General features: G+C 37.4%; 1 protein-coding gene across 2 annotated transcripts; it reads right to left on the minus strand.

Annotated features, from left to right (window-relative positions):
• Positions 1-264: 264 nt before the first annotated feature.
• Positions 265-26,834, minus strand: ZNF182 (zinc finger protein 182). 2 transcript variants are annotated; one of them, XM_019719231.2, is made up of 5 exons: positions 26,140-26,470; positions 25,121-25,179; positions 18,249-18,375; positions 17,843-17,935; positions 265-3,394 (listed from the first exon to the last, which is right to left on the minus strand). In XM_019719231.2, the coding sequence occupies exons 2-5, from the start codon at positions 25,133-25,135 to the stop codon at positions 1,770-1,772; spliced, it is 1,860 nt and encodes a 619-aa protein (XP_019574790.2). In that variant the 5' UTR covers positions 25,136-25,179; positions 26,140-26,470; the 3' UTR covers positions 265-1,769. The 2 variants fall into 2 exon arrangements, with proteins under 2 accessions (XP_019574790.2, XP_019574789.2); XM_019719230.2 differs by having other exon boundaries at positions 281-3,397; positions 17,843-17,938; positions 26,140-26,834.
• Positions 26,835-27,431: the final 597 nt, after the last annotated feature.

Consider the following 27,431-nt stretch of genomic DNA (forward strand, 5'->3'; position numbering starts at 1 on the left):
CACCTTGGAAAATGTCACCAGCAGTAGTGTGACATGAGGAATGAGTTACTCAACTTCTCTGTGGATTCATGCTTTATATCTTTTGTTAAAAGAACACACACACACACTAATGAAGTAATTTAAATCATTTTGTTAATGGAAAACCACTGGCAGGCTTTAGTACTGGATGTTTTCACAGATGTGACTGTGTATGCTAAATAAGAAATGTGTACCATTCTCAGTTACTTTAGGTTTACATTATGTGGTCCCAGCTGACCTGAGAATCACTATTTGACACCCTCAGGAAAGTAATGCCTATGTGCCTTTGGAACTGGATATCTATTGTTCTGACTGATTATTCAATTTATAAACTCTAAAAAATTAAAACTCCACATTAAACATATCTTTATTAAATGTTATGAAATCCTGTATCTAGAACGTGACTTGATTATAACAGTAATAGAACAAATTATGCTCTTTAAACTTTTATTTATTGAAAAGCTAGTACATCCACATAATACAATTTTCAAAATTTATGAAAGGCTATACAGTTGTCTCCCTTTCAATTCCATTCCCCCAGCCACCCACTTCCCCTTTTCTTTCCCAGAGGTAATCATGGTTCCCAGCTTGTGTTTCTTTCCAGAAATAGTTTATACATATACACTCAATTATGTACTTAACACTTGTTCTTTTTATATACAAATGGTAGCACATTGTACTCATTATCCTGCACCTTGCTTTTCTTCACCTAATAATGTATGTTGGTGATCATCCCACATCACTACATAAATGGTGTCCAAGTTCTCCTTATATATTTTATGCATTTTTTCTACCTAGGAGTTTGCTGTATCAACATACCAGGATTTTAGAAACCAGACCCCTGGTGTCATTTGGACAACTTTCAACCTTTTGTTTTCACAAACAATGCATCAAGTGAATACCACTGTGTGTTCATCATTTTGTACATGTGTGAGTATATACATTCCTAGAAGTGGAATTGCTGGCAAAGCCACGTGCATTTTTGGTTTTGATTACTTTGGAATCATTCCTCTTTGAATAAGAGTTTTTCCTGGACTTGATATCTGCTAGAGGTTCGTGTGGGAATAGAAACCAGGGCCAATTCTAGAAAGATCAGAAGTTTTCTTAACAACTGGGAATCCCCCCCCCCCAATTTAGTAGTTCCTTTAGATTTGACTTTTCTGAAGTCAATAAATAGTGGCAGCTGGAGGGTTCTTTGTAAGGAACACTCCTCTTGCCCCAGCCCCCACCAACTGCTCCTCCAATTAGTACAGACTACTTTATGCTAAATACGGTTTGTCTGAGCAATTCCTTGTGAAGGTCCCTGCCTGTTACTCCTCAGACCCCAAATGGGTCTAGGAAACATCCTACCTCCCACCTACCCATGCCCTTTTACTGCTGTTGTTTGTATATGTGTTGCACTTAGGGTGTATCCTCAACCTCAGCTAAGAGTTCTTACCAGTGCTGTCTCACACCTAGAGCCCCGAGCATTCTCTCTCGTCAGAGAGCTCCCACAATGGCTGCTTGATTTCCTCTGCCTGTGGCAGCCCTCTCATCAGGGTTTCAGCTACCTCCTAATTTTGTCAGATATAGAAATACTTCTGCTTCTTCTTCTTCTCCTGTACCTTTTGGGTGAAGACTGAGATGACAAGAAAAAAAAAAAAAAAGGCTGACTTTATTCCTCATATTTAAATCAGAAGTCAGAACATACTTTTAAAATGTTAATTAACAAAACTTTCCCTCAGGGAACATAAACACTATTGATTTACTCGCTAATGTGCAATGAGCTTTGACTTCCGGGTGTGGCCTTTCCCATGGGCTTTCTTTCCTGTATGTGTTCTCTGATGTACAATAAGGTTTGATTTTTGGGTAAAGGCTTTCCCACATTCTGTACACTTATAGGGTTTTTCTCCAGTATGAGTTCTCTGGTGTACAGTGAATGTTGATTTTTCTCTAAAGGCTTTGCCACACTCAGTGCATGCATAGGGTTTCTCTCCTGTGTGTGTCCGCTGATGTATTATGAGCTGTGACTTCTGGCTAAAAGCTTTCCAACATGCAGGACATTCATATGGTTTCTCTCCTGTGTGAATTCTCTGATGTATAATGAGCTTTGACTTTTCTCTGAAGGCTTTGCCACATTCATTACATTTATAGGGCTTTTCTTCTGTGTGAGTTCTTTGATGTATAATAAGATATGATTTCTGGGAAAATGCCTTTTCACATTCATTGCATTCATAGGGCTTCTCTCCTGTATGACCTCTCTGGTGTAGCATGAGATAGGACTTCTGAGAGAATGCTTTCTCACATTCATTACATTCAAAGGGTTTCTCTCCTGAATGAGTTCTCTGATGTACACCAAGGTTTGACTTTTGGGTGAAAGTTTTCCCACACACATCACATTCATAGGGTTTCTCTCCTGTATGAGTTCTCTGATGCACAATGAGGGTTGACTTCTCATTGAATGACTTCCCACATTCAGTACATTTATGAGGTTTCTCTCCCGTGTGAGTTCTTTGATGTATAATGAGAGTTGACTTATCACTGAAAGTTTTCTTACATTCATTACATTCATGGGGTTTCTTTCCTGTATGAGTACTATGATGTATAATTAGATCAAGCTTCTGTATGAAAGATTCCCCACATTTAGTGCATTCATAAGTTTTCTCTCCTGTGTGGGTTTTCTGATGGACGATTAGGTTTGACTTCTGAGTGAAAGCTTTGCCACATTCATTACATTCATAAGGTTTCTCTCCTGTATGAGTCCTGTAATGTATGATGACAGTTGACTTTTCTCTGAAGGCTTTCCCACATTCTGGACACTCAAAGGGTCGCTCTCCTGTATGAGTTCTCAGGTGTATAATGAGCTGAGATTTTTGGCTAAAGGCTTTTCCACATTCAGTACATTCAAAGGGTTTCTCTCCCGTATGAGTTCTCCAGTGTACAATGAGGTGTGATTTCTTGCTGAAGGTTTTCCTACATGCAGTACATTCAAATGGTTTCTCCCCATTTTTAATTCTCTGATGCAGACTAAGACCTTTCTTTCGCCTAAGGGCCTTCCCACACTCTTTATATCCATAGGTTTTCACTCCAGGAGTTGTTTTCTCATACTCAGTATGGAATAATAATTTCGTATTATCATGTTTCTTTTCCACAGAGCTTCTACTAAATAAATCTAAATTATCTACCATATTATTTCCAAATGACATGTGTCTATGGGGTTTTTGCATCGAAGCAACAACGTTTGTACTCAGATGAAGTGTGTTTCCAAATTCATTATGGTCATGGCCACTCTTAGTAGTGACTGTTTTCTTGTCAGGGAATCTAACTTGCATCAACAAGCATTTATTTCTTTCATAATGGTGCTGTCTCTCAATCTGTTCATCAACTTGGCAGGCTTCTTCTAGAAAGAAGTACAGTAAACCATTTTTATACTTTGACATTATGGAATGGATCTTCTTCAGAAATGCCCTGCCATATGAAAGCTGATACTATTACCTCATTTTATCAGAGTTCCTGGAGAGAGAAACTTGGCCATCAAATTCTGGTCTTTTACTAAACTCCCACCTGCTAGCCTTTTGTTACCAAGAATAATCTTACCCTGACACCTCAGTCTTTTTTACCTCTACTTTTACATCATCTCTGATTTCCATCAACTCTGGTGACTTTATCATCCTTAACCTTCATTTCTCATATGAACTCTTAACTGTACCTGACTTATACTACCGTGTTTCCCTGAAAATAAGACCTAGCCAGGCAATCAGCTCTAATGCGTCTTTGGGAACAAAAATTCATATAAGACCCGGAATTATATTATTTTAAAGACCCGGTATTTATATTACATTACATTACATTATATTATATTAAAGACCTAGTCTTATATTATATTAAAATAAGACCGAGTCTTATATTAATTTTTGCTCCAAAAGATGCATTAGAGCTGATGGTTCGGCTAGGTCTTATTTTCGGGGAAACACTATATTTACAACAAGCCTCAGTCCACATTCTTAGTAAATGAGAGATTCAGAATAATTAGCCTTATAAAAACAAAGAAAAACCTAAAGATCTTTGGCCAATCCTGATTCTCCTTTGTATCTATCTAAGCTTGCATTCACAATTCTTTAACTGCACCTTCTTCTCCTGTCTACACTCTTTCCTCCAATATCTGTATCAAATAACTCCAAAATCTTCCTCATGTTCCGTCACCCACAGATCCTAGTCCTCCATATTTTGCTATATTCAGAATCTAGATAACTTTCAAGACATTCAGTCTTTTCAAAACTTACTCTATAACTTTAATTTTTATTACCTTCTAAAGTAGTTGTTCATCTGTACCGCTCAGATAAAATTGCAAAGCCTTGCCTTTAATATACCATATTTCATAAATCTCAATATGCATATTATTCCACATTAACATTTCTGATTCCAGATACACCTTACAATCAATGACATGTCATAAATTAATTGGTGGCAATTTTTCTTTCTAAATGGTGTATCTTAAAATCAGTGGTATCTTGAAGTCAATAAAATATGGCAAATACTTTTTGCACATACTTAATTTTTTTCATTATTTGTAGTTTGCTTTTCTTCTCACCTTTTCCTGAAATTTTATATGAAAAATTTCAAACATACAGAAAAGTTGAAAGAAGAGTACAATACTCATATTACCACATAGATTTAATAAAGATAAAATTTATGATAATACTGAATTTTAAAATGGTTCATGCAGCTGTAGTTTCTCTTCCTGTGACTTCTTTCTTTAGCTAGCAAAGCACTAGTTCTTAACCATGAGTGAACATCAGAATCACAGAAAAAGCATTTATAAAATACATTTGATGGGATCCAGGCTCACCAAGGATCTACTGAATCTGGACCTCCTTAGGTGGTAAGAAGCACTATAACATATGTGGCTAGGGTCATGGGCTCTCTAGCCCAGGATCAAATCCTGGCTTAGCCTTTCACTTGCTCTGTGACCTCAGGCAAGTTATCTAATCTATTTGTATCTTACTTTCCCATCTGGAAAATAGGAATTATAACATTGCCCCCCCCCCATTTGTTGATATGATTAAATTACTTATAACAGAGTATTCATGGCACATAGGAAGTGCTTTCCAATGTTTACTAGAACAATGACTATACTACTACTACTACCACCACTACCACCATAATTTGTACTACTATTATGATTATTAAAAACCACTACATTACCATAAAGAAATATCTCAATATAGTCAATATGTTCTTGAATATAAAGTGGAAAAAGGTGAATAAAACTGTGCATGATAGGCTACCATTTTTCTAAAGAAGTAAAAATATATATATATATATATATATATATGTATATATATATGTATATGTATATGTATATGTATATGTATATGTTGTATGTTCATGTTGTAAAAACACAATGGAAGGATAAACTTAATTTTAATAAATGGTTACCTATAGGGAGAAGGAAAGAAGAGTGTGGGATGGAGAGGGAAAGAAGCTGGACTTCTTGGAATATGCCTTGTTTTCTAAATGTGACTTTGGAACCAAGTAAATACTTGTGTAAAAAAGAAACAACAGACCCAAAATGGAGTCATTTGTGGTATGCCTCACCAAGGCTTAATAATTGCAGTTTCAGCCTCTCCCAGGAGTGGAATTTTAAAACCACTCTAGAATTTCCTGATCAGCACTAGTGAGGTAATCGCCTTTGCCTACGGGAAAGTGACCATGCCAAAAATAATCCATTATTTTAGACCTCCTTGTCCCACTCTCCTTTTGCCTATAAAAACCTTCCATTTTTGTACAACTCCTTGGAGCTCCCTTCTACTTGATAGATAGAATGCTGTCCGATTCATGAATTATTTAATACAGCCAATTATACCTTCAAAGTTACTCGGTTGAATTTTTGTTAACATTTGCAAATTTTATATAATCATAGAGCAAAATTGAATATAAAGGATTCCCTAATAATAAATATCCCCTCATCTATATTTCCTAACAACCATGCTGAAAAATCTTGATTCTCAATGACACCAACATGATTACTTCAATTGATTCAACTCAACACACTATACGCATTCAGCAGTCTCAGTATAGTACCAAACATAAATACTGTAAAAATAATATAAACACAGCAACTTTAAAATGGAGTCAGAGCTGCCCTCCCAGAGGAACTGCTTTGCGCATGTTATTCCTCAAACCTTTGGAATGTTAAAAACAGGGCACAAAGAACGTCTGGACTAGGCCTAAAGCAACACTGTCTCAAGCAACTGTTTGGAAAGATAAGAAAGCAGACATTATGACTTCCAGACTGATAACTACCAAACTACCGACTGAAAATTAAAAACATTGTTTAGAATTAGCGTCACTATGTTGGTTTATCTGCACCTATAGAAATGCCTTCCCTCTATTGATGTAATTGTTTCCCTTTCCCTTCTCATAAATACTCCTTGCTTTTGTCTCCTAATCAGAACACTATTTGGGTTTCTGCTGAATCAGTGATTCCCAAATAGCTATTCTTTTTTTTTTTTTTTTTAATCTCAAATAAATGCTTGTTGCCTTTCACTTTGGTCTTTTATTTTTAGGGTAACACTACCAACAGATGTAAGATTAATAAATTAAAAACCTTTAAGTCCAGAATTTGATTAGGAAATATCAATTTGAATATATGTGTTTTCTCTTAAAAGTCTTTTTTTTTTAATAAAGTTCCTAGCTCTGTCAATGAAAAGGCCTAGAAACTATTCCCTAACATCCATATTGTGGTCTCAAAACATTATTTACCACTAAGAAGAACCAGGCCTCTTTGGAGAAGAGGCTGATTCTAGGTCAGAAATATGTAAAGTGATCCCGGAACATCATGTATCACTAGAAAGCAAAGAACCTACCAAAGACTCAGAAGCCAACTTGAAGGCGTTTCCATTGGCCAGAGATGGAGCACTTTGATTCATAATAAGGATAAGGCAGTGGATTAAAACATAAACATGTTTAAATTCCCAAGACCATAAATGATACTCAAAAAAGACATATTAGTCATCTTCGAATGGTACTACAAAACCAACTCGTTATTTTGAAAACTAGGAAAAGCATGTAACTCATGTATACCACATACCTATTCTGTATAATATGTAACTCATGTAACCAAATAGGGCAATCCCTCTTTATAGTAGTATTCCAGCTAATCAACAAAGAAGGAATGGTAGATTTTGAGTATCACCATTTTGCAACCATTAATGAATTAATGGATCTAAGCAATAATCACCTATGACTCCTAACAGAAAAAAGACAACCATGTATTACATGCTTCCTGATGGAAGTATATTACACCAGTTAGGAAATAATCATGCTAAAAGAAAATAACACCCTGAATCTGATCAAGCTTCAAGATCTAAACCAGAGATGTCATAGGAATGGCGGCAGTAAGGTGGTCTTCTTGAGTTCTCATCCAGAACTTACCACAAATTGAATATCTGTAACCCATCAAAGGACTCTTCACACAGAACAACTAAGAGACTTATACAAGGATTATTTGAAGGGCCCAGCACAAGAGGCACAAGATTCAACACACCCAAAGGCAACTCCATACCAAACCAGAGTATTACGGGTTTGACCTACAAGTGACACACCCAGAGGGAATTCTCTACAGGCACAAGAGCCCAAAGGGGCCAGGCCTCATTTAAGTGGTCAACCCTCACACAGCAGAACATCCACTGTAGGAAGAGCCAAGTCTCACACCTAGTCAGCCTAGGAGTCAATCCCACCTACTCACAAGCCAAAAGCAATTAAAGATCAACTTTAAGAGGACAATATACACAACACAAGAGTCAACTTTGGAGCACATGCACAGGAGAAGAAGGAAGTGGTGCAAGTCAAATATAAAGGACACATACTACATAAGATAACCCAGCAAGAACTAAGAACTCTAGGGGATCTACCTAATACATCGAAGCAAACACAGAGAGTCAGCCAGAATGGGGAAACAAAGAAACATGTCCCAAATAAAAGAACAGAAGAAACCTCCAGAAATGGAACCAAATGAAACAGAGGTAACCAACCTATCAGAGACAGAGTTCAGAACACTGATGATAAGAATGTTTAAGGAGCTTAGAGACGACATAAAGAAGGATAGAGAAATCATAATGAACAACCAGTTAGAACTAAAGAACACAATTACTGAAATAAAGAACTCACTTGAAGGAATTAACAGCAGGTTAGATGAAGCAGAGGATCGAATCAGCGACTTAGAAGACAAGTTAGCAGAGATCACCCAAACAGAACAACAGAAAGAAAAAGAATAAAAACAATGAAGATGGTTTAAGAGACCTCTGGGATAACATCAAGCACAACAACATGCATCATAGGAATACCAGAAGGTGAAGAGAGGAAGCAAGGGATTGAGAACATATTTGAAGTAATAATGTCCAAAACTTCCCTAACCTGATGAAGGAAACCAACATACAAGCCCAGGAAGTGCAGAGAGTTCCAACCAGGATAAACCCAAACAGGTCCACACCAAGACACATTATAGTTAAAATGGCAAAGGTTAAAGACAAAGAGAGAATCCTAAAAGCAGCAAGAGAAAGACAGAGGGTTACATACAAGGAACTCCCATAAGACTATCAAATGACTTTTCTACAGAAACATTGAAGGCCAGGAGGGAGTGGCAGGAGATACTCAAAGTGATGGAAAACAAAGGCCTACAACCTAGATTGCTTTATCCAGCAAGGCTATCATTTAAAGTTGATGGAGAGATAAAGAGCTTCCCAGAAAAGAATAAGCTAAAGGAATTTATTACCACCAAGCCAGCATTGCAAGAAATACTAAAAGGACTTCTGTAAATAGAAGAAAGATGAAAACAATCTAACTACAAATTTAAAAATGGCAATAACTATGTACCTATCAATAATCACTTTAAATGTAAATGGATTAAATGCTCCAATCAAGAGACATAGGGTGGCTGAGTGGATAAGAAAGCAAGACCTTTGTATATGCTGTATACAAGAGACTCACCTCAGATCAAAAGACACACACAGGCTGAAAGTGAAGGGTTGGAGTAAGATATTTCATGCAAATGGAAATGAGAAAAAAGCTGGAGTTGCAATACTTATATCTGACAAAATAGACTTTAAAATGAAGAACATATTAAAAGACAAAGATGGGCACTATATAATAATAAAGGGATCGATCCGACAAGAGGACATAACCCTAGTAAACATCTATGCACCCAACATAGGAGCACCTAAATATATAAAACAGATATTGACTGACATAAAGACAGAGATCAACAGTAACACTATCATAGTAGGGGACTTCAACACACCTCTGACAACAAGGGACAGGTCTTCCAGACAGAAAATCAATATGGAAACAACAGCCTTAAATGACACATTGGACCACTTGGATTTAATCGATATTTTCAGAGCATTTCACCCCAAAGCTGCAGAATACACGTTCTTCTCAAGCGCACATGGAACATTTTCCAAGATAGACCATATGTTAGGCCACAAAACAAGTCTTGATAAATTTAAGAAAATTGAAATCATACCAATTGTCTTCTCTGACCACAGTGCTATGAAATTAGAAATGAACTACAGGAAAAAAACTGGAAGACACACCAATTCATGGAGGCTGAATAACATGTTACTAAATAATGAATGGGTCAACCAGGAGATCAAGGAAGAAATCAAAAGATATCTCGAGACAAACGAAAATGAAAACATGATGACCCAAAATCTATGGGATGCAGTGAAAGCAGTCCTAAGAGGGAAATTCATAGCATTGCAGGCCTACCTAAAGAAACAAGAAAAATCACTAATCAACAGTTTATCTTCACACTTAAGGGATCTGGAAAAAGAACAGCAAAATAAGCCCAAAGGGAGTACAAGGAAGGAGATAATAAAGATCAGAGGAAATAAATGAAATAGAAACCAGAAAAACAATACAAAAGATCAATGAATCCAAGAGTTGGTTCTTAGAGAAGATAAACAAAATTGACAAACCTTTAGCCAGACTCATTAAAAAAGAGAGAGGACCCAAATTAATAAAATCAGAAATGAAAGAGAAGTGACAACAGACACAGAAATACAAAAAATTTTAAGAAATTACTATGAGCAACTATATGCCAACAAATTTGACAATCTGGAAGAAATGGACAATTTTCTAGAGGCATACAACCTTCCAAGGCTAACTCAAGAAGAAACAGAAAACCTGAATAGACTGATTACCACCAGGAAATTGAATCAGTAATCAACAATCTCCCAACAAACAAAAGCCCTGGACCAGATGGCTTTACAGGTGAATTTTACAAAACATTCAAAAAAGAATTATCACCTATTCTCCTCAAGCTCTTCCAAAAAATCCAGAAGGAGGAAGGCTCCCAAACACTTTTTACGAAGCCACTATCACCCTGATCCCAAAATCAGACAAAGACACCACAATAAAAGAAAACTACAGGCCGATATCTCTAATGAACACAGATGCAAAAATCCTCAACAAAATATTAGCGAACAGAATTCAGCAATACATTAAAAAGATCATACACTATGATCAAGTGGGATTCATCCCTGGTATGCAAGGGTGGTTCAACATTCGCAAATCAATTAATGTGATACACCACATTAACAAAACGAAAAATAAAAATCACATGATCATATCAATAGACGCAGAAAAAGCATTTGATAAAATCCAGTAGCCATTTATGATTGAAACCCTTAAGAAAGTGGGAATAGAGGGATCATATCTCAACATAATAAAGGCCATATATGATAAACCCACAGCTAACATCATACTCAATGGGGAAAAGCTAAAACCATTCCCAGTAAGATCAGAACAAGGTAAGGTTGCTCACTTTCTCCACTTCTATTCAACATAGTGCTGGAAGTTCTTGCCACAGCAATCAGACAAGAAAAAGAAATAAAAGACATCCAAATCGGTAAGGAGGATGTAAAATTGTCATTATATGCAGATGACAGGATACTATATATAGAGAACCCTAAAGACTCCACCAAGAAACTATTAGAGCTGATAGATGAATTTAGTAAAGTAGCAGGATACAAAATTAATATTCAGAAATCAGTTGCATTTGTATATACCAATAATAAAACATCAGAAGGAGAAATTTTAAAAAAATCCCATTTACAATTGCTTCAAAGACTATAAAATACCTGGGAATAAATTTAACCAAAGAAGTAAAAGATCTGTACTCAGAAAATTATAAGACACTGAAGAAAGAAATGAAAGAAGATACAAATAGATGGAAACACATACCATGTTCATGGATAGGAAGAATTAATATAGTTAAAATGTCCATACTGCCTAAGGCAATATACATATTCAACGCAATTCCTATCAAACTACCAATGACGTTTTTCACAGAAATAGAACATATAATCCTAAAATTTATATGGGACCATAAAAGACCCCGGATAGCCTCAGCAATCTTGAGAAATAAGAACAAAGTGGGAGGTATAACAATACCTGACATCAAATTATACTACAAGGCTACAGTAATCAAAACAGCATGGTACTGGCATAAAAGCAGACACATAGATCAATGGAACAGAATAGAGAGTCCAGAAATAAATCCATGCCTATATGGCCATTTAATCTATGACAATGGAAGCAAGAATGTACGGTGGGGTAAAGACAGTCTATCCAATAAATGGTGCTGGGAAACCTGGACAGACACATGCAAAAAAATGAAGCTGGACCACCTCCTTACACCATATACAAAAATAAATTCAAAATGGCTTAAAGACTTACATGTAAGATCTGAAACCATAAAATTCCTAGAAGAAAATATAGGAAGAAACTTCACAGACATTACCCAGAGTAAGATTTTTACTGATATATTCCCTCGCGCGAGGGAAGTTAGAGAAAAAATATACATGTGGGATTACATCAAACTAAAAATCTTTTCACCGCAAAGGAAATCATCAATAAAACAAAAAGGGATCCTACTGAATGGGAAAAGATATTTGCCAATGATATATCTGATAAGGGGTTAATATCACAAATTTATAAAAAACTCACTCAACTCAACTCCAAAAAAACAAACAACCCAATTAAAAAATGGGCAGAGGACATGAAGAGACATTTTTCTAAAAAGGACATACAGATGGCAAACAGACATATGAAAAAATGCTCAAACTCACTAATCATTAGAGAAATGCAAATAAAAACCACAATGAGATACCACCTCACCCCAATCAAAATGGCTATCATCAATAAATCAACAAACAACAAGTGCTGGTGTGGATGTGGAGAAAAGGGAATCCTTGTGCACTGTTGGTGGGATTGCAGATTGGTGCAGCCACTATGGAAAACAGTATGGAGGTATCTCAAAAATCTGAAAATGGAACTACCTTATGATCCAGCAATTCCACTCCTAGGTATCTATCTGGAGAAATCCAAAACTCTAATTCAAAAAAAATTTATGCACCCCTATGTTTATTGCAGCACTATACATAATAGCCAAGACATGGAAACAACTGAAATGCCCATCTGTGAACGACTGGATTAAGAAACTGGTACATTTATACAATGGAGTATTATGCAGCCATAAAGAAGAAATAAATCTTACCATTTGCAACAACATGGATGGAACTAGAGAACATTATGTTAAGTGAAATAAGTCAAACAGAGAAAGACAAATACCATATGATCTCACTTACATGTGGAATCTAAAGAAAAGAATAAACGAATGAATTAATCAGAAACAGTCTCACAGACATAGAGGAAAAACTGAGGGTTGCTAGATGGGAGGAGGGGTGAGGATAAGAGGGAAGGTGAGGGGATTAGAAAGCACAGTTGGTAACCACAAGAGTGCCATGGGGATAAGAAAGTCGATTTGGGGAATGTAATCAATAATGTTGTAAAGATTTTGTAGGGTATCCAATGGACACTTGTCTCATTAGGGAGACCATCTCAGGGATGATGTAGATGCCTGATCTCTGCACTGTACACCTGAAGCTGAAGCTGAACAATAATGCATGTCAACTGCAACATATATATATATATATATATATATATATATATATATATATACACACACACACGTGTATATATATGTATATGTATATATATATGTATATGTATATGTGTATATATATGTATATATATACACATATATATATATATATATATATATATATATATATATATATATATTTACAAGAAGCGGAGTGCAGCATTAGGAATAGAGACAGTGGAAATGCAATGGCTGTGTGTGATGTCAGAGGGGTAGTGGATGTGGGGAGGGGTTTCACACAGTGTGAGGGATATAAATGATAAACATCTAAGTATTACTTTGTCTTGTGCACCTGAAACTAATAAAAAAAGAAGGTATAAGGATGGTACATAAGCACCTGACCAGTGTTCAACATCATTAGCTTTTACGAAAATGCCAAGTAATCTAATATGAGATACCAACACTCACCTACTCAAATGACTAAAGTTACACATACACATCACCAAATGCTGGCGATGATGTGGAGCTCCTGGAACTCATAAATATTCCTGGTGTGAATGCTAAATGTTGGAGCCACCCTGAAACAGGGTTTGGCAGTTTCTTCCAAATTTAAACCAACGCTTACCATATGATGCACCAATCTGACTGCTGAGTATCTAACCTGGAAACTTAAAAACTCATGTTCACTAAAAAACCTGTATGCAAATGTTTATGGCAGGTCTATGAATATTTCACAAAAACTGGAAACAACCCAAATGCCTTTCAGCAGGTGAATGGATAAAACAAACCATGGTACAGCTGTGTGTGTAAATTGAATGAACTGTTGATGCATGCAACAACTTGGATAGACCACAAGGTACACTGTAATTGCACTTATATATCATTCTCAAAATGACAAAATTATACTGATGGAAAATAGATCAGTGGTTGCCAAGATTTGGGGCCAAGGTAGTGGTGTGATGGAACAGTTCCATATTCTGATTGTAGTGTTACCCTAATTTTTACACTTTAAAACGTCACATAACTTTAGGTAAAAAAGGGGGAAAAAATTTTACAGTGTGATAATTCAAAAAAAATCTTTAAATTAAAGACATTTCAAAACACACACACAGTCACACTATACCATTACACCCCTTCAGAATGGCCAAAGTTTAAAATGTTGATTTTATCAAGTGCTGGCAAGGATGTGGGGGAACTAGAACTTGAATACAACTGCTGGTGGGAATGTAAAATGGTACAACCACCTTGGAAAAGTGTTTGGTGATCTGTCTTAGTCCATTCAGGCTGCTATAACAAAATAATACAGAATGGGTGGCTGATAAACAACACAAAATGTATTTCTTACAGTTCTGAAGGCTGGAAAGTGCAAGACAAAAGAGCCAGATGGTCACAGTTTGGTGAGGACCCTCTTCCTGGTTGGTACCAGGAGACTTCTCACTATGTTCTCACATGGTGGAAGGGGCTAGCTAGCTCTCTTGAGCCTCTTTATAAGGGCATTAATGCCATTCACGAGGGCTTCACCATCATGCTTATCACCTCCCAAAAGCCCCACGTCCTAATACCATCACATTGGGCATTAAGATTTCAAAACATTAATTCTGGGGGGAAACATACATTCAGAACATAGCAGGCAGTTTCTTAAACTATTACACATGCACCTACCATATATATGATCCAGACATTCTAGTCCTAGGAGTTTTCCCAAGAGAAAGGAAAGCATGTGTACAAAAACTTGTATATGAATATTCAGAGCAGTTTTATTTGCAGTAACCAAATAATGAAGCATCCCTGAAGCCCATCAACACACGAATGGGTAAACAACATCTAACCACTCACTATGCTGCTCACATAAAACTAATATAAAATAATATTGGATGTCATTAAAAAACAAAATTTTAAATAATTGAAAAATAATATTAATTAAAAAATAAAAATTAAAAACAAGACTGTGGCATTTCCATATAAAGGAATACTCTTAGCAATTCCAAGATACATATGTTTTACATCCGAATAATATTCTCAGACTCTGATGTAGAGTGGATGGGGTGGAGATGGAGGTCCTGGTGGGGGCTGGGACAGTGAGAGGAGGTGTCAGGTCGGCCTGGGAGAGAGGGATAAGGGGGATTAGAAATCAAAGTTGGTAACCACAAGATTGCCACAGGGATACAAAAATCAATTTGGGGAATGTGATCAATAATGTTGTAAAGATTTTGTAGGGTATCCGATGGACACTTGTCTCATTAGGGAGACCTCCTCAGGGAAGATATAGATGCCTGATCACTGCACTGTACACCTGAAGCTGAAGCTGAACAATAATGCATGTCAACTACAATTTTATATATGTATATACTTACAAGAAGCGGAGTACAGCATTAGGAATAGAGACAGTGGAAATGTAATGGCTGTATGTGATGTCAGAGGGGTAGTGGATGGGGGTAGGGGGTTTGTCATTGCGTGAAGGATATAAATGATAAATGTCTATTACATTGTTTTGTGCACCTGAAACTAACAAAAAAATGTTTAAAAAAAAGATCTAACTACCAATTTGCAAGATAAACAGGAGAGAGGACTATGTTAAATGCCACCATGGGGTACTTAATAGCAAAATCCAGAATGTGAGAAACTAAAAGAAAAATGACCCAGCTATTTAAAAAATAAGTATAAGGGGAAAAAACAGATAGATCTGTAAATTATAAGACAAAAGTTTGAGTAGCTATGAACACACCCAGACCTAGATCCTGATTTCTACATACCATTCCCCACTAAAAGTTATCAGAGATCCTTGGAGAAGTTGCTCATTCCTGGTCTGAAACTGGAAAAGTACAATGCGAACCTGGAATATATTTCTGTGCTGGAAAGTGCTCAAGGAATAATGGAGACATGGCAAATGACAGAGGAGCCAGCCTGAAGGGACTCTTACTAGACAAATCAGGAACAATCTGAACATCAAAATGAATAATGACAGTAGAAAATAATGGATTATAATACATTGAAAAATAGGAATCCACAAGTCCATACTGATAATCAAATTAACGGAGATGGGATAAGGGATATTCTTTACAGAAGAGTGCCAACTTACAAATGTAGATGGAATAATAGAAAATTCATCATCTTTTCAACCATCTCAGTAATGACTGATTCGGGCAGAATCATCAGGAAATGTTAAAACAACTAGAGGAAAATTTTTGAGGAACAGGATATTCACACAGTTTGGCAGCTCCACAAAATATTAAACACACAGTTATCACACTGTTCAACAATTCCACTCCTATGTATGTAAAGAAATGAAACATACATCACCACAAAAACTTCTACATGAATGTTCATAGAAGCATTAAAGTGGTAACAACCTCTAAATGTCAATCAACAAATGAATAAACAATATGTGGTATATCCGTACAATGGACTAGTATTCCACCATAAAAAGGAATGAAGTACTGATACATGCTGCAATATGGACTACCCTTGAAAATATGCCAACAAAAAAAGAAACCATTACCAGAGGGTAAGGGGGGTGGGGGGTGGGAGATGAGGGTAAGGGGTATCAAATATATGGTGATGGAAGGAGAACTGACGCTGGGTGGTGAACACACAATGGGATTTATAGATGATGTAATACAGAATTTTGCACCTGAAATCTATGTAATTTTACTAACAAATGTCACCCCAACACATTTAAAAAATAAATTAAAATAAATAAATAAGTAAATAAATTTTTTTAAAAAAAGAAAGAATAAGAAAGATATAAAATGCCACATTTTGGGCCGGCCATCATGGATGGAGCATCATGCTCCTAGCGCGAGGTCGCCGGTTCGATTCCCACACGGGCCAGTGAGCTGTGCCCTCTACAGCTAAGATTGTGAATAACAGCTCTCCCTGGACGTGAGCTGCTATGAGCTGCCATGTGCTGCTGTGGGCTACCGTTTGCTGCCAGAAGCGGCTGGTGGCCAGCAGCCATCGTGGGTGGCCAGGAGCCAGCGAGAATGCCATGAGCTGCTGTGAGCGGTGGAACGATGACTGGAGACCGACTACCTGGGAGGGGGGGAGCACAAGGCTCATAACACCAGCATGGGCCAGGGAGCTGTGTCCTACACAACTAGACTGAGAAACAACGGCCTGAACCAGAGTGCGGGGGGGGGGGGAGTATGGGAGGGCGGAAGGAGGGGGGAAAATTTTGCCACATTTTATATGGTTCCATTTATATGAAATGTCCAGAATAGGCAAATCCATAGACAGAAAGATTAGTGGTTGCCAGGAGCTGGGGGGAGGAGGGAACAGAGAGTGACTAATAAGAGATAGGGGTTTCTTTTTGGGGTGATGTGAAATGTTCTAAAGTTAGATAGTGGTGATGGTTGCACAACTCTGAATATACTAATAATCACTGAATTTATATACTTCAAAAGAGTGAATTTTATGGTATGTGGATTACATCTCAATAAAGCTCTTTTAAAAAAGAGATAATCAAGATGTTTTAGGAGAGCAAATCTGATAAGTATATCTAAGCTGAATGGAATCAGGTAATTCAACCTGGAATAAGAGCATTAGCCTAGGATCATGACTAATGTGGGCCCGGCTTCAGATAAGGCAGTAAGAAATAAGAATGGTAGGAGTGGCAGGGCTTGGGGGTAGGGGATTGGTATATATAAAACACTTAACTATGGGTAAAAGGAGCTGTGCAAAAACTTGTGGGTGAGCACCATCTTAAGGAGAGTGGTCTGGTGGGTGTGGGACAGGGGAGGGGGGATCAGTCTTATGTCTGGGGTGTTCACGTCCCTGTCCTTCATCAAAGGGCCACAATCTTCTCCCAGATATTCCTGAAAGCCCTTTCAGAGGTCCTCACCCCTGACTGACAAGCTGGGACCTCCAGTTCTCATAGCCTGTGTCCATTCCACTTACCTGGAAAGCTCCAAATTGGGATTTTTCCTTCTGCCAGACACAACTCTTCTACCTCCAATTTGAGAATGAGGTCTGGTTTGGTAGCCTGCTGCCCTGCTAATGAGAAATGACAGCAATGCCTCCTTGGTCTTCAGAGCCTCTGAAAGAGGAAGGTGGAGTTTGGGGCAACACAAGGGACCTATCACTTGACACAATGGTTGTCAAACCATTTCACCTGGGTTTTGAGTTGATAATCACCTTGTCAGGAGAGCAAAGGGGGGGAGGAAAGGAACTTTGATCCCTGGAATTCAGTGTCAAACTCTTCAAACAGTTCAGAGACGTTTCAAGTGTCCGAAATTGAGAAAGGAAAAGCTCTCTATTGGACATAACCATAAACAGTGAAATTACCTGAGGAAATCATTCTTACCCACAGAGACCAGGTTGCTATAGGTCTCCAGCATCACATCTCTGTACAGGTTCCTCTGTGGAGGGTTCAGGTACTGCCACTCCTCCTGGGTGAAATCCACAGCCACATCCTCAAATGTCACAAGTCCCTGTAATTGCACATTCCTTTTATTCTAAAATGCTGACCACTGGGTAATGAGGATGGAATGTAGGGGAAACTTCTGATTGGGCTCCCAGTTCATGATGATGACTTAATACAGGATGCCTACTTTATATCAATTGAATGACCTACTTTGTGGGAAAAATCACAAATCATGGTAGAAAAACTATTCCATTAAATAACAGAATATATAAGACAATGTTGTATTAGCACAAAGCTAGACGAATAGTCCAGTAGAACTAAAAAGAATTCAAATATGTATGGGCACCTGAGTTATGACAAAGTTGGCACTGCAAAGCAGTGGGGACAGGATGATCTTTTCAAATAAATGTGGACAGTTTACTAGATAGCTATATGGGGGGAAAATAACATGTAACTCCTAACATTCACCATACACAAAAATCAGCTACAGGTAAATTGTAAATCTAATGTGACAGGTAATACAATCAAGTATCCAGAAAATAATACAGGAAAATGGTTTCACCGTCTTGGGGTACAGGGAGAATTCTAAAACAAGACATGAGAAGCACCACTCTTAGTGGAAAATACTTATAAACATTACAAGATTAAAAGTACAACAGTAAAAAAGCAAGCTGTAGATGGGGAAGTTACCCTCAACATTCATAAGTGATAAAGGGATCTTACCTGGAACATATAAAATAACCTCTACAAATCAATAGAAAACATACACACAACACAGAAAAAATAGACAAGAGATGGGAATAGGTACTTTACTAAAAAGAAAAACCAAATGACCTATGAACATGAGAAAATGTACTCAACTTCATTAACACTCAGGTAACCAATGAAATGTACTCAATCCCATTAGCACTCAGTTAAAGAAAATGAGCCACACTGAGATACCACTCAAGGTTATAATCAAGCAAACTAAAATACCATAAGTTTGTGTTGATAAGGGAACTCACACACTGTTAGAAGGAATGAAAACTGGCATAATTGCTTGGGGAAACAGATTGGCATTATTTACTGAAGTTGACTTACATACACGATGACCCAATGATTCTACTCCTAGGTACACACCTTAGAAAAAATCATGCACATGTACTCTAGAAAACAAGTATAGGGATGTTCACAGCAGCACTATTTCTAATACTAAATTGTGGGAGAAATCCAAATGTCCCTCAACAGCACAATGGATAATTGTGGCCCAGTTATTCAGTAGAATGCTGTGGTAATGAAAATGAATAAATTACAACTGCATTCCAACACAGATGAATCTCACAGCTGTACAAAAGAATCCAGACACAAAAGAGTACATACTGCATAATTCTGTTTATATACAGTAAGAGAACAGGCAAGACCAATCCATGATGTTAGAAGCCAGGAGAGTAATTACCTGTGGGGATGGGTGGTATTAACTGGGAGAGGGCTTGAGTGGGGATTCAGAGGTCCTGATTATGTTCTAATCTTCAGCTATAGGGTGGTTACACAGTGTATTCACTTTGTGACAATTCATCAAGTTGTAGACTTATAAACTGCACTTCATATGTTATAATTAAATTATTTTATATCTTTATACTTAAAAATTATTTTTTCTACTTTTTCTATAATGATATATTATACATTTTTACATTTACATTGTGTGGCAAATAAGTTTAAAATTATTTTCAACGAAAGTGAGAAGGCCATTGGATCGAAAATGGGAGTTCCCATTTCAATAAATGGTGCTGGAACAACTGGATATCCATATGCAACAAAAGAACTTAAATCCATACCTCCAAATATATAAAAATTAACTCAAAATGGATCACTGATCTAAATGTTTCTATAAAATTTCTGGAAGAAAATATACAAGAAAATCTTTTTAACCTTAGGTTAGCCAAATGATTTCTTAGATGTGACACCAAAATTCAAAAGACACTGTTAAGAGAATTAAAAGCTATACAGTGGGAGAAAATATTTACAAATCACATATCTGGCAAAGAAGTAGTATTGAGAATATATAAAGAACTCTCAAAGCTAAAAGGAAAAAAATGGGGGGGGGGAGCAAAAGAGATACTTCACCAAGAAGATATACAAATGACAAATAAGCACATACAAAAATGCTTAACATCGTTAGTCATGAGGAAACTGCAAAATTAAAACCACAATGAGATACCACTACACACCTATTAGAATGGAAAAAAAAAAACCTGAAAATACTAAGTGCTGATGAGGCTGTGGATCAACTGGAACTATCATATATCATAGGTAGGGATGCCACTTTGGAAAAGTTTTCCAGATTTGGATTTAATAGATGTAATTATTCTAGAATACTTGGAAGCTCCTTAATTTTTTAATCAAAATTTAAAAAAATACGGTATAATGTGTATACAGTAAAATGGACCCACTTTAGTATATGGTTCTGCAAGTTTTGACAAACTCATACAGTATGTAACTGCCACCACAATGAAGACGTAGAACACTTCTGTTGCCTCCCAGGATTTCCCCTTTGTAGTCAACCCTTGCTGCACACTGGCCCCTTGTAATCACTGGTATAGTTTTGTTCTCTATAGTTTTGCCTTTCCCATAATGTTATACAAATGGAGTCAGATAGTATGTAGCTTTTGAGTCTGACTTCTTTCACTTAGCATAATACATTTGAGGTTCATCCATATTTTACATGTATCATTAGTTTTTTTTCATTTTTATTGCTGAGTAGTAGTATATTGTATGGATTCCAGTTTGTATATCCATTCACTGGATGAAAAACATTTGGGTAGTTTCCTATTTGGTTTATTACAAATGTAGCTGCTGTATAAATATTCATGTACAAGTTTTGGGGTTTACATAAGTTTCCATCTGTTTGGGTAAATATACCTGTGAGTGGGATTGCTGGGTCATATGGGAGTCTATACTTCATAAGAAACTGGAAAACTGTTTTCCAAAGTGGCATTCCTACCTATGATATATGATAGTTCCAGTTGATCCACATCCTCACCAGCACCTGGTATTTTCAGGGGTTTTTTTCCATTCTAATAGGTGTGCAATGGTATCTCATTGTGGTTTTAATTTTGCAGTTTCCTCATGACTAACGATGTTAAGCATCTTTGTATGTGCTTATTTGTCATTTGTATATCTTCTTTGGTGAAGTATCTCTCTTTTGCTTCCCCCCATTTTTTTTCTTTTAGCTTTGAGAGTTCTTTATATATTCTCAATACTACTTCTTTGCCAGATATGTGATTTGTAAATGTTTTCTCCCACTATATAGCTTTTAATTCTCTTAACAGTGTCTTTTGAATTTTGGTTTCACATCTAAGAAATCATTTGGCTAACCTAAGGTTAAAAAGATTTTCTTGTATATTTTCTTCCAGAAATTTTATAGGTTTAGATTTTACATTTAGATCAGTGATCCATTTTGAGTTAATTTTTATATATTTGGAGGTATGGATTTAAGTTCTTTTGTTGCATATGGATATCCAGTTGTTCCAGCACCATTTATTGAAATGGGAACTCCCATTTTCCATTGAATGGCCTTCACACTTTTGTTGAAAATAATTTTAAACTTACTTTATTTACCACACAATGTAAATGTAAAAATGTATAATATATCATTATAGAAAAATTAGAGAAAAAAATTATTACAGATCAATGCCAGAAAAGTCACGAATCCCAACTCCACCGGGAGAGAACAATGGAAACTCTCTGTTTAGTACATTCTTGGATCCCACCCTATGCACTTTTTTTCCTTAGTGGATTCCAATCTGTGTCCTCTCCCTGTAACAAGACATACACATAACTATAACAGCTTTCAGTGAGTTCTGTGAGTCCTTCCAGGGAATTATCAAACCTAAGGCACACACACATACACACACACACAATGCCAAAAAAATGTATACAAGTGGACACTTTAGTCAACGTTGCTCAAGCAGTAGTTCGCCATAATCAGGTGTCTGGACGCTGATGGTAACCACTTTGAGCACCTCTTGTAATTGCAGAAGTCAAACATGACTTGTATTCATGTTTTATTATGTAGATATTGTGTATTACAATTTTAATACAGTTTTCCTTTCTTAAAATTTGCATACATTTTTGGCATCATATATCTATATCTATATATATATCTATTATCTATGTAAATAGACACACACACAAACACCAAGCTCTGTTCACTGAAAGGGCCTAAAAGTAATGACACCCCAGTAGTGATGAGCACACAGATTTTGGTTACTATATATCATTATCCACTAAGAAGAACCAGTGCTCCATGGAGAAATGGCTGATTCTAGGCCTGGGTCAGGGAAAGTAAAAGATGAGGACTGGAGTATCTTACTGCATTAGACAGTAAGGAAGTGCTCCGAGAATTATAGAGATGTGTCAGAGGGAAACAAAAGCCAGCTTAAAAGGGCTCCCACTGGTCAACTCGGGGATAACTGAGCATCAAAATAAACAATGACGATAATGGATTATAATCCATTGAATAAAATAAAAAACCTATAAAAAATTGTATTACTGATATAAATAAGTAAATAAATAAAGGAGAAGAGGAAGACCCAACTTTTAACACCATGACCTTGGATATTAGGATTCCAACATGTGAATTTTGGGGGAACACAAACATTCAGACCATAGCAAAGTTCAAGAAACAAAATCAATATTTCTATATACTGGCAATGAATAATGGAAACCAAAAATTTTAAAACAAAACCATTTACAATAACTTAAAAAAATGAAACATGTATAGGTCTAATAAAACATGCTGTTATGAATTGAATTGTTTCCCCTTCCACAAAATTCATATGTTGAAACTCTAACCCCCAATGTGAATTTATTTGAAGAAAGGACTTTAAGGAGGTAATTAAGGTTAAATGAGGTCATAAGAGTGGGGTCCTAGTCTGATAGGACTGGTGTCCTTATTATAAGAAGAGGAAAAATCACCAGAGCTCCTTCTTTCTTTGCACAAGGACAGAGAGGAAAGGCCATGTGAGGACATCTCAAGAAGGCCACTGTTTACAAACCAGGAAGAGAGATCTGACCAGAAACTAATTCTGATGGCATCTTGATCTGGGATTAAGAAAACAAATTACTGTTGTTTAAACTACATAAAAATAAATTTCTGTTGTTTAAACTACTCCGTCTGTGGTGTTTTGATATGATGAGCTACCATGATAAGATACCACTATATTACTAGAATGACTAAAACTAAAAATATAGACAGCAAGTAATGGCAAAAATGTGAAGCAGCTGGAATTCTTATACATTGTGGTAGAAATGAAAAATGATTCCATCATCCTAGAAAACAATTTGGCAGATTCTTAAAAAGTTAAACACACGCTTATCATATGACCCAGCAATCCAATATTTACTCTAGAGAAATGAGAACATATGTTCAAACAAAAACCTGTTATGAATGTTTAAATTAGTTCTACTCATAATTGCCCCAAACTGGAAATAACTCAAATGTCTTTCAACAGAATGGATAAATAAGCTGTGGTACATCTATACCATAGAATACCACTCAGCAATAAAAAGGAAAAAACTACTGACACACACAACTTGACTGACTCTCCAGGGAATTATGCTGAGTGAAAAAAATCCAATCTCAAAAGGTCACATACTATATGATTCAATTTATATTACTTTCTTGAAATGACAAAATTCTAGAAATGGAGAACAGATCAGTAATTGCTAGTAGTCAAAGAATGGGGGGGGGAAGGAGGTGGCTGTGGCTATAAAAGGGCTACATAAGGGATCCTTGCAGTGATGGAACTGTGTCTTGACCATATCAATGTCAATATCCTGGTTGTGACATTGCACTATAGTTTTGCAAGATGTTCATATTGGGGGAAACTAAGTAAAAGATACACAGGATCTCTCTGTATTATTTTTACAATTGCGTATCAATTGTCTCAAAAGAAATTTTAATTTTTTTAAAAAGGTTACATATCATATGAGTCCATTTATATGACATTCTTAAAAAGATAAAACTATAGTGACACAGATCTGCGATTGACTGAGGTTACAGGTGGGGGAATATATAACCATAAAGGGGTAGCAGTTTTTTTGGGTGACGCAACTATTCTCTATCCCATAGATTAGTTACACCAATCTATACATGTGTTAACATTTATTGAACTGGAAAACAACAAAATCAATTTTACTGTGCAGTAATTTAAAAAAATAAAAAGTTTTAAATGAAAGGAAAAAGGGGGGTGGGTTGTGGGTGTCTGCAGAACTTTGTCTTTTGGCCAAATGAGAATCAAAATTCCAACTGAGAAAATTACTGTCAGAAAAATCATTTGAAAGACAAACAGTTCCCTAAGATATTTCATTACAAAATTACATTTAGACATTAGGTCTTCAGCTAACTGAGAAATGCTATTAAGAAATATCTGCAGGAAACCAGGGACTGCATTTATCACCAGGCTGTGGTTGAAGACAGTCCCACCATCCACAGGAGGACCCAACAAAGACATTCCTTGAAAGTCAACTGCAGGAAAAAATTTCTTTCCTGAGGAATTAGTGTGCTCTCTCCTGAGGTGTAAGGTGAGCCAGGTTACTGGTTACATTTCCTTCTGGTGGACAGAGGCTCAAAGAGAAATTTGCAACTCATCATTAGTATCTGTTACACCTTAAATCTTTCCATGTCTATATTCTAATGTGGCCTTGCTGCTATCTCTCATTTTCCCTGATCCTAATACTGATTTACAAATAATTTCCTATTTTATGTCAGAGATTCCTACATAGCTCATCACATCCACGGTAAAACAGGAAGGAACAGACAACAGTCTTACCTGGAGTTTGCCCATTTCCTGCTCTTCTTGGGAAAAGGCAGAAATGTGTGAAGGCTGAGCTGGAAGAGTGGAAAAGTGTAGAGCATATGAGAGACCCCATCAGTCTTCGAGTGCCCAGAATTATCTGCCTAGAAATCCCCTCACACCAGCTAGGCATGAGGCTTCTCTGTGGAAGTTTGTGCAACCCTGATGTTTTAACAACCACCTGTGTATTCTTGACTCTTTTCCTCATGTAAACATTTAATATAAAATATTTTTTCTAGATATTCTTATGCATTGACCCAAATATTGTATTTCTAGGTATTTTTATTGATGAAACATGCATCATAATTTCTCTGTATCTTCATTTCAGCATTGACTTTAACAATGCCAAACCTATATGACCCATAACACAGAATTAACAAGGAAATACAAGAAATGAAATGCTATGTAGCTATTAAAAATGTTGTACAGAACTAGACATGTATCTGTGTACTCTATTTTTACTGAGGCAACATTGGTTTATTATATAAGTTTCAGGTGTGCAACATCATAATTCGATAACTGTATATACTACATCGTGCTCACCTATCTGTGTAATTTTCTGTACATGTATCTAAATTAAGTTTTTAAAATGTTATAGAATAAATTTTTAAGCTGAATCACAGTAAACTTCTAAATGAAAAAAAAGGTTATAAAACTGCAGGAACCCATTTTAAAACTGTATGTTAAATGTTTAAAAATGCATACCCCTTATACACACTAAAAAATGTCGAAGAATGGACATTTAAATGTAGGGGGATAAAATTAGTTCCTTTTAATTTATTTCCCTCTATTTTCTAATTAATCTAGAATTCAAATGTGTTACTTATCCGTTAAATGCCAAGAAAACTTAACTTTTAAAAACATTACCCCCATGACGTTAACCCATCCCTGCAGACACCGCAACATCAGGCCCCACCCGCCCCTCCCAAGCCCTCGACTCTGCGGGAGGCCCTTAGGCAGGTGAGTCCTCTCAGGTGCCTCCTCTATCTTCTCACCTCACTGGGGCCGTCTTGCCCAGGAGCCGGAAGGAAGCTTTCAGGTGCAGATTCACTTCAGCTGGAGCATTCACACAAGGCCCCTACCTTGGGGCTTGGGCAAGGGGAGAGAGGCAGAGGGAGAGATGGGGAGCGCCTAAGGAGGGGCCTGAGGGTGCTATGAACCCTTAGCGAAGATCACAGTGCCGGAAAATGTGTAAAAGTCAACGTTTAATAAGCCCCATTCAACCCTGACTAGCCCCATAACTTTGCCCACCACTGAGATTACCGGTTACATTTCCCAAAAACCCTCACTCACCGATCTCTCATTCCCCTATCACTCTCCCCACAACCCCCCCACATCAATGACCCCCACAAACCCCCTTCACTCGTCCCTCAGAATTCCCCATCACTCAGTGCATCAGCCCTAGCATTCGCCGCCCCCAACCTCTCTCTCTCTTTCTCTCTCATCTATCTCTATCTCTCTCTCTTTCTCTTTATCTCTCCCTGTTTCTAACAGATTTTCTGCTTGCTGCAGAGAAGACCGTTACAAAAATTAGCCCCGAGAAGCACTTCCGCTTCAGGACTAACTCGGGCTCGGCAGCCCACAGGTTTGCAGGGGCCGGGTGTGCGCACGCTCAGTCTGGGCTTGGAGCCCGGGTCCGCCAATAGCCAACTTGCCGCCCCCTCCTGTCGCCCCGAAGCGAGTGAGACAGGGGTGAGGCGCAGGCGCGGAGGGAAGATGGCCGCGCCGCTGATGTCACTGCTCAGAGGGGTTGGCCGCGCCCACCGCATCTCTTCCGCTGGAGGGCCTAAGCGTTGAGCAGGTGTTTACTTTGTTCTGAGGACGTCATATTACTAAAACTTCCAAGACCAATTTCCTTATGGCGGGGAAGGTAGTACCCAATTAAGGAAAGTTCTAACAGGCAGGATATCGGTGTCTTAAACTTAAAGGGCAGCACCGGGGTTGCAGGTGTAATTGAACGGGAAGACAGGATGCAAGGCAGAATTGCGTGGCTTGCACAAAGTCTAGGAAGTAGGGGAAGGTCGCTGGCTCCATCCAGTGGCTAGAGCTAGGAATTGACAGTTTGAAGAACCCTATGCAGACAAACGGGAAGCTGAAGAATACATAAACGGTGACCTAGGAGACACACAGTGTCATGCAAGGTGTCATGCAGAGTCTCAGCTCCCGCTCCCCACATAAGAACACAGAACATGGTGAGGCCAGAAAGGAACACCCACGGAGCCACAGATAGGGGAGTCATACCGCTGTGTTCTCGCTGGCGGCTGGGTTGGAGACACAGGAAGCAGGC

Source organism: Rhinolophus sinicus, chromosome X (assembly GCF_036562045.2).
Source record: "Rhinolophus sinicus isolate RSC01 chromosome X, ASM3656204v1, whole genome shotgun sequence".
NCBI classification, from domain to species: domain Eukaryota; kingdom Metazoa; phylum Chordata; class Mammalia; order Chiroptera; family Rhinolophidae; genus Rhinolophus; species Rhinolophus sinicus.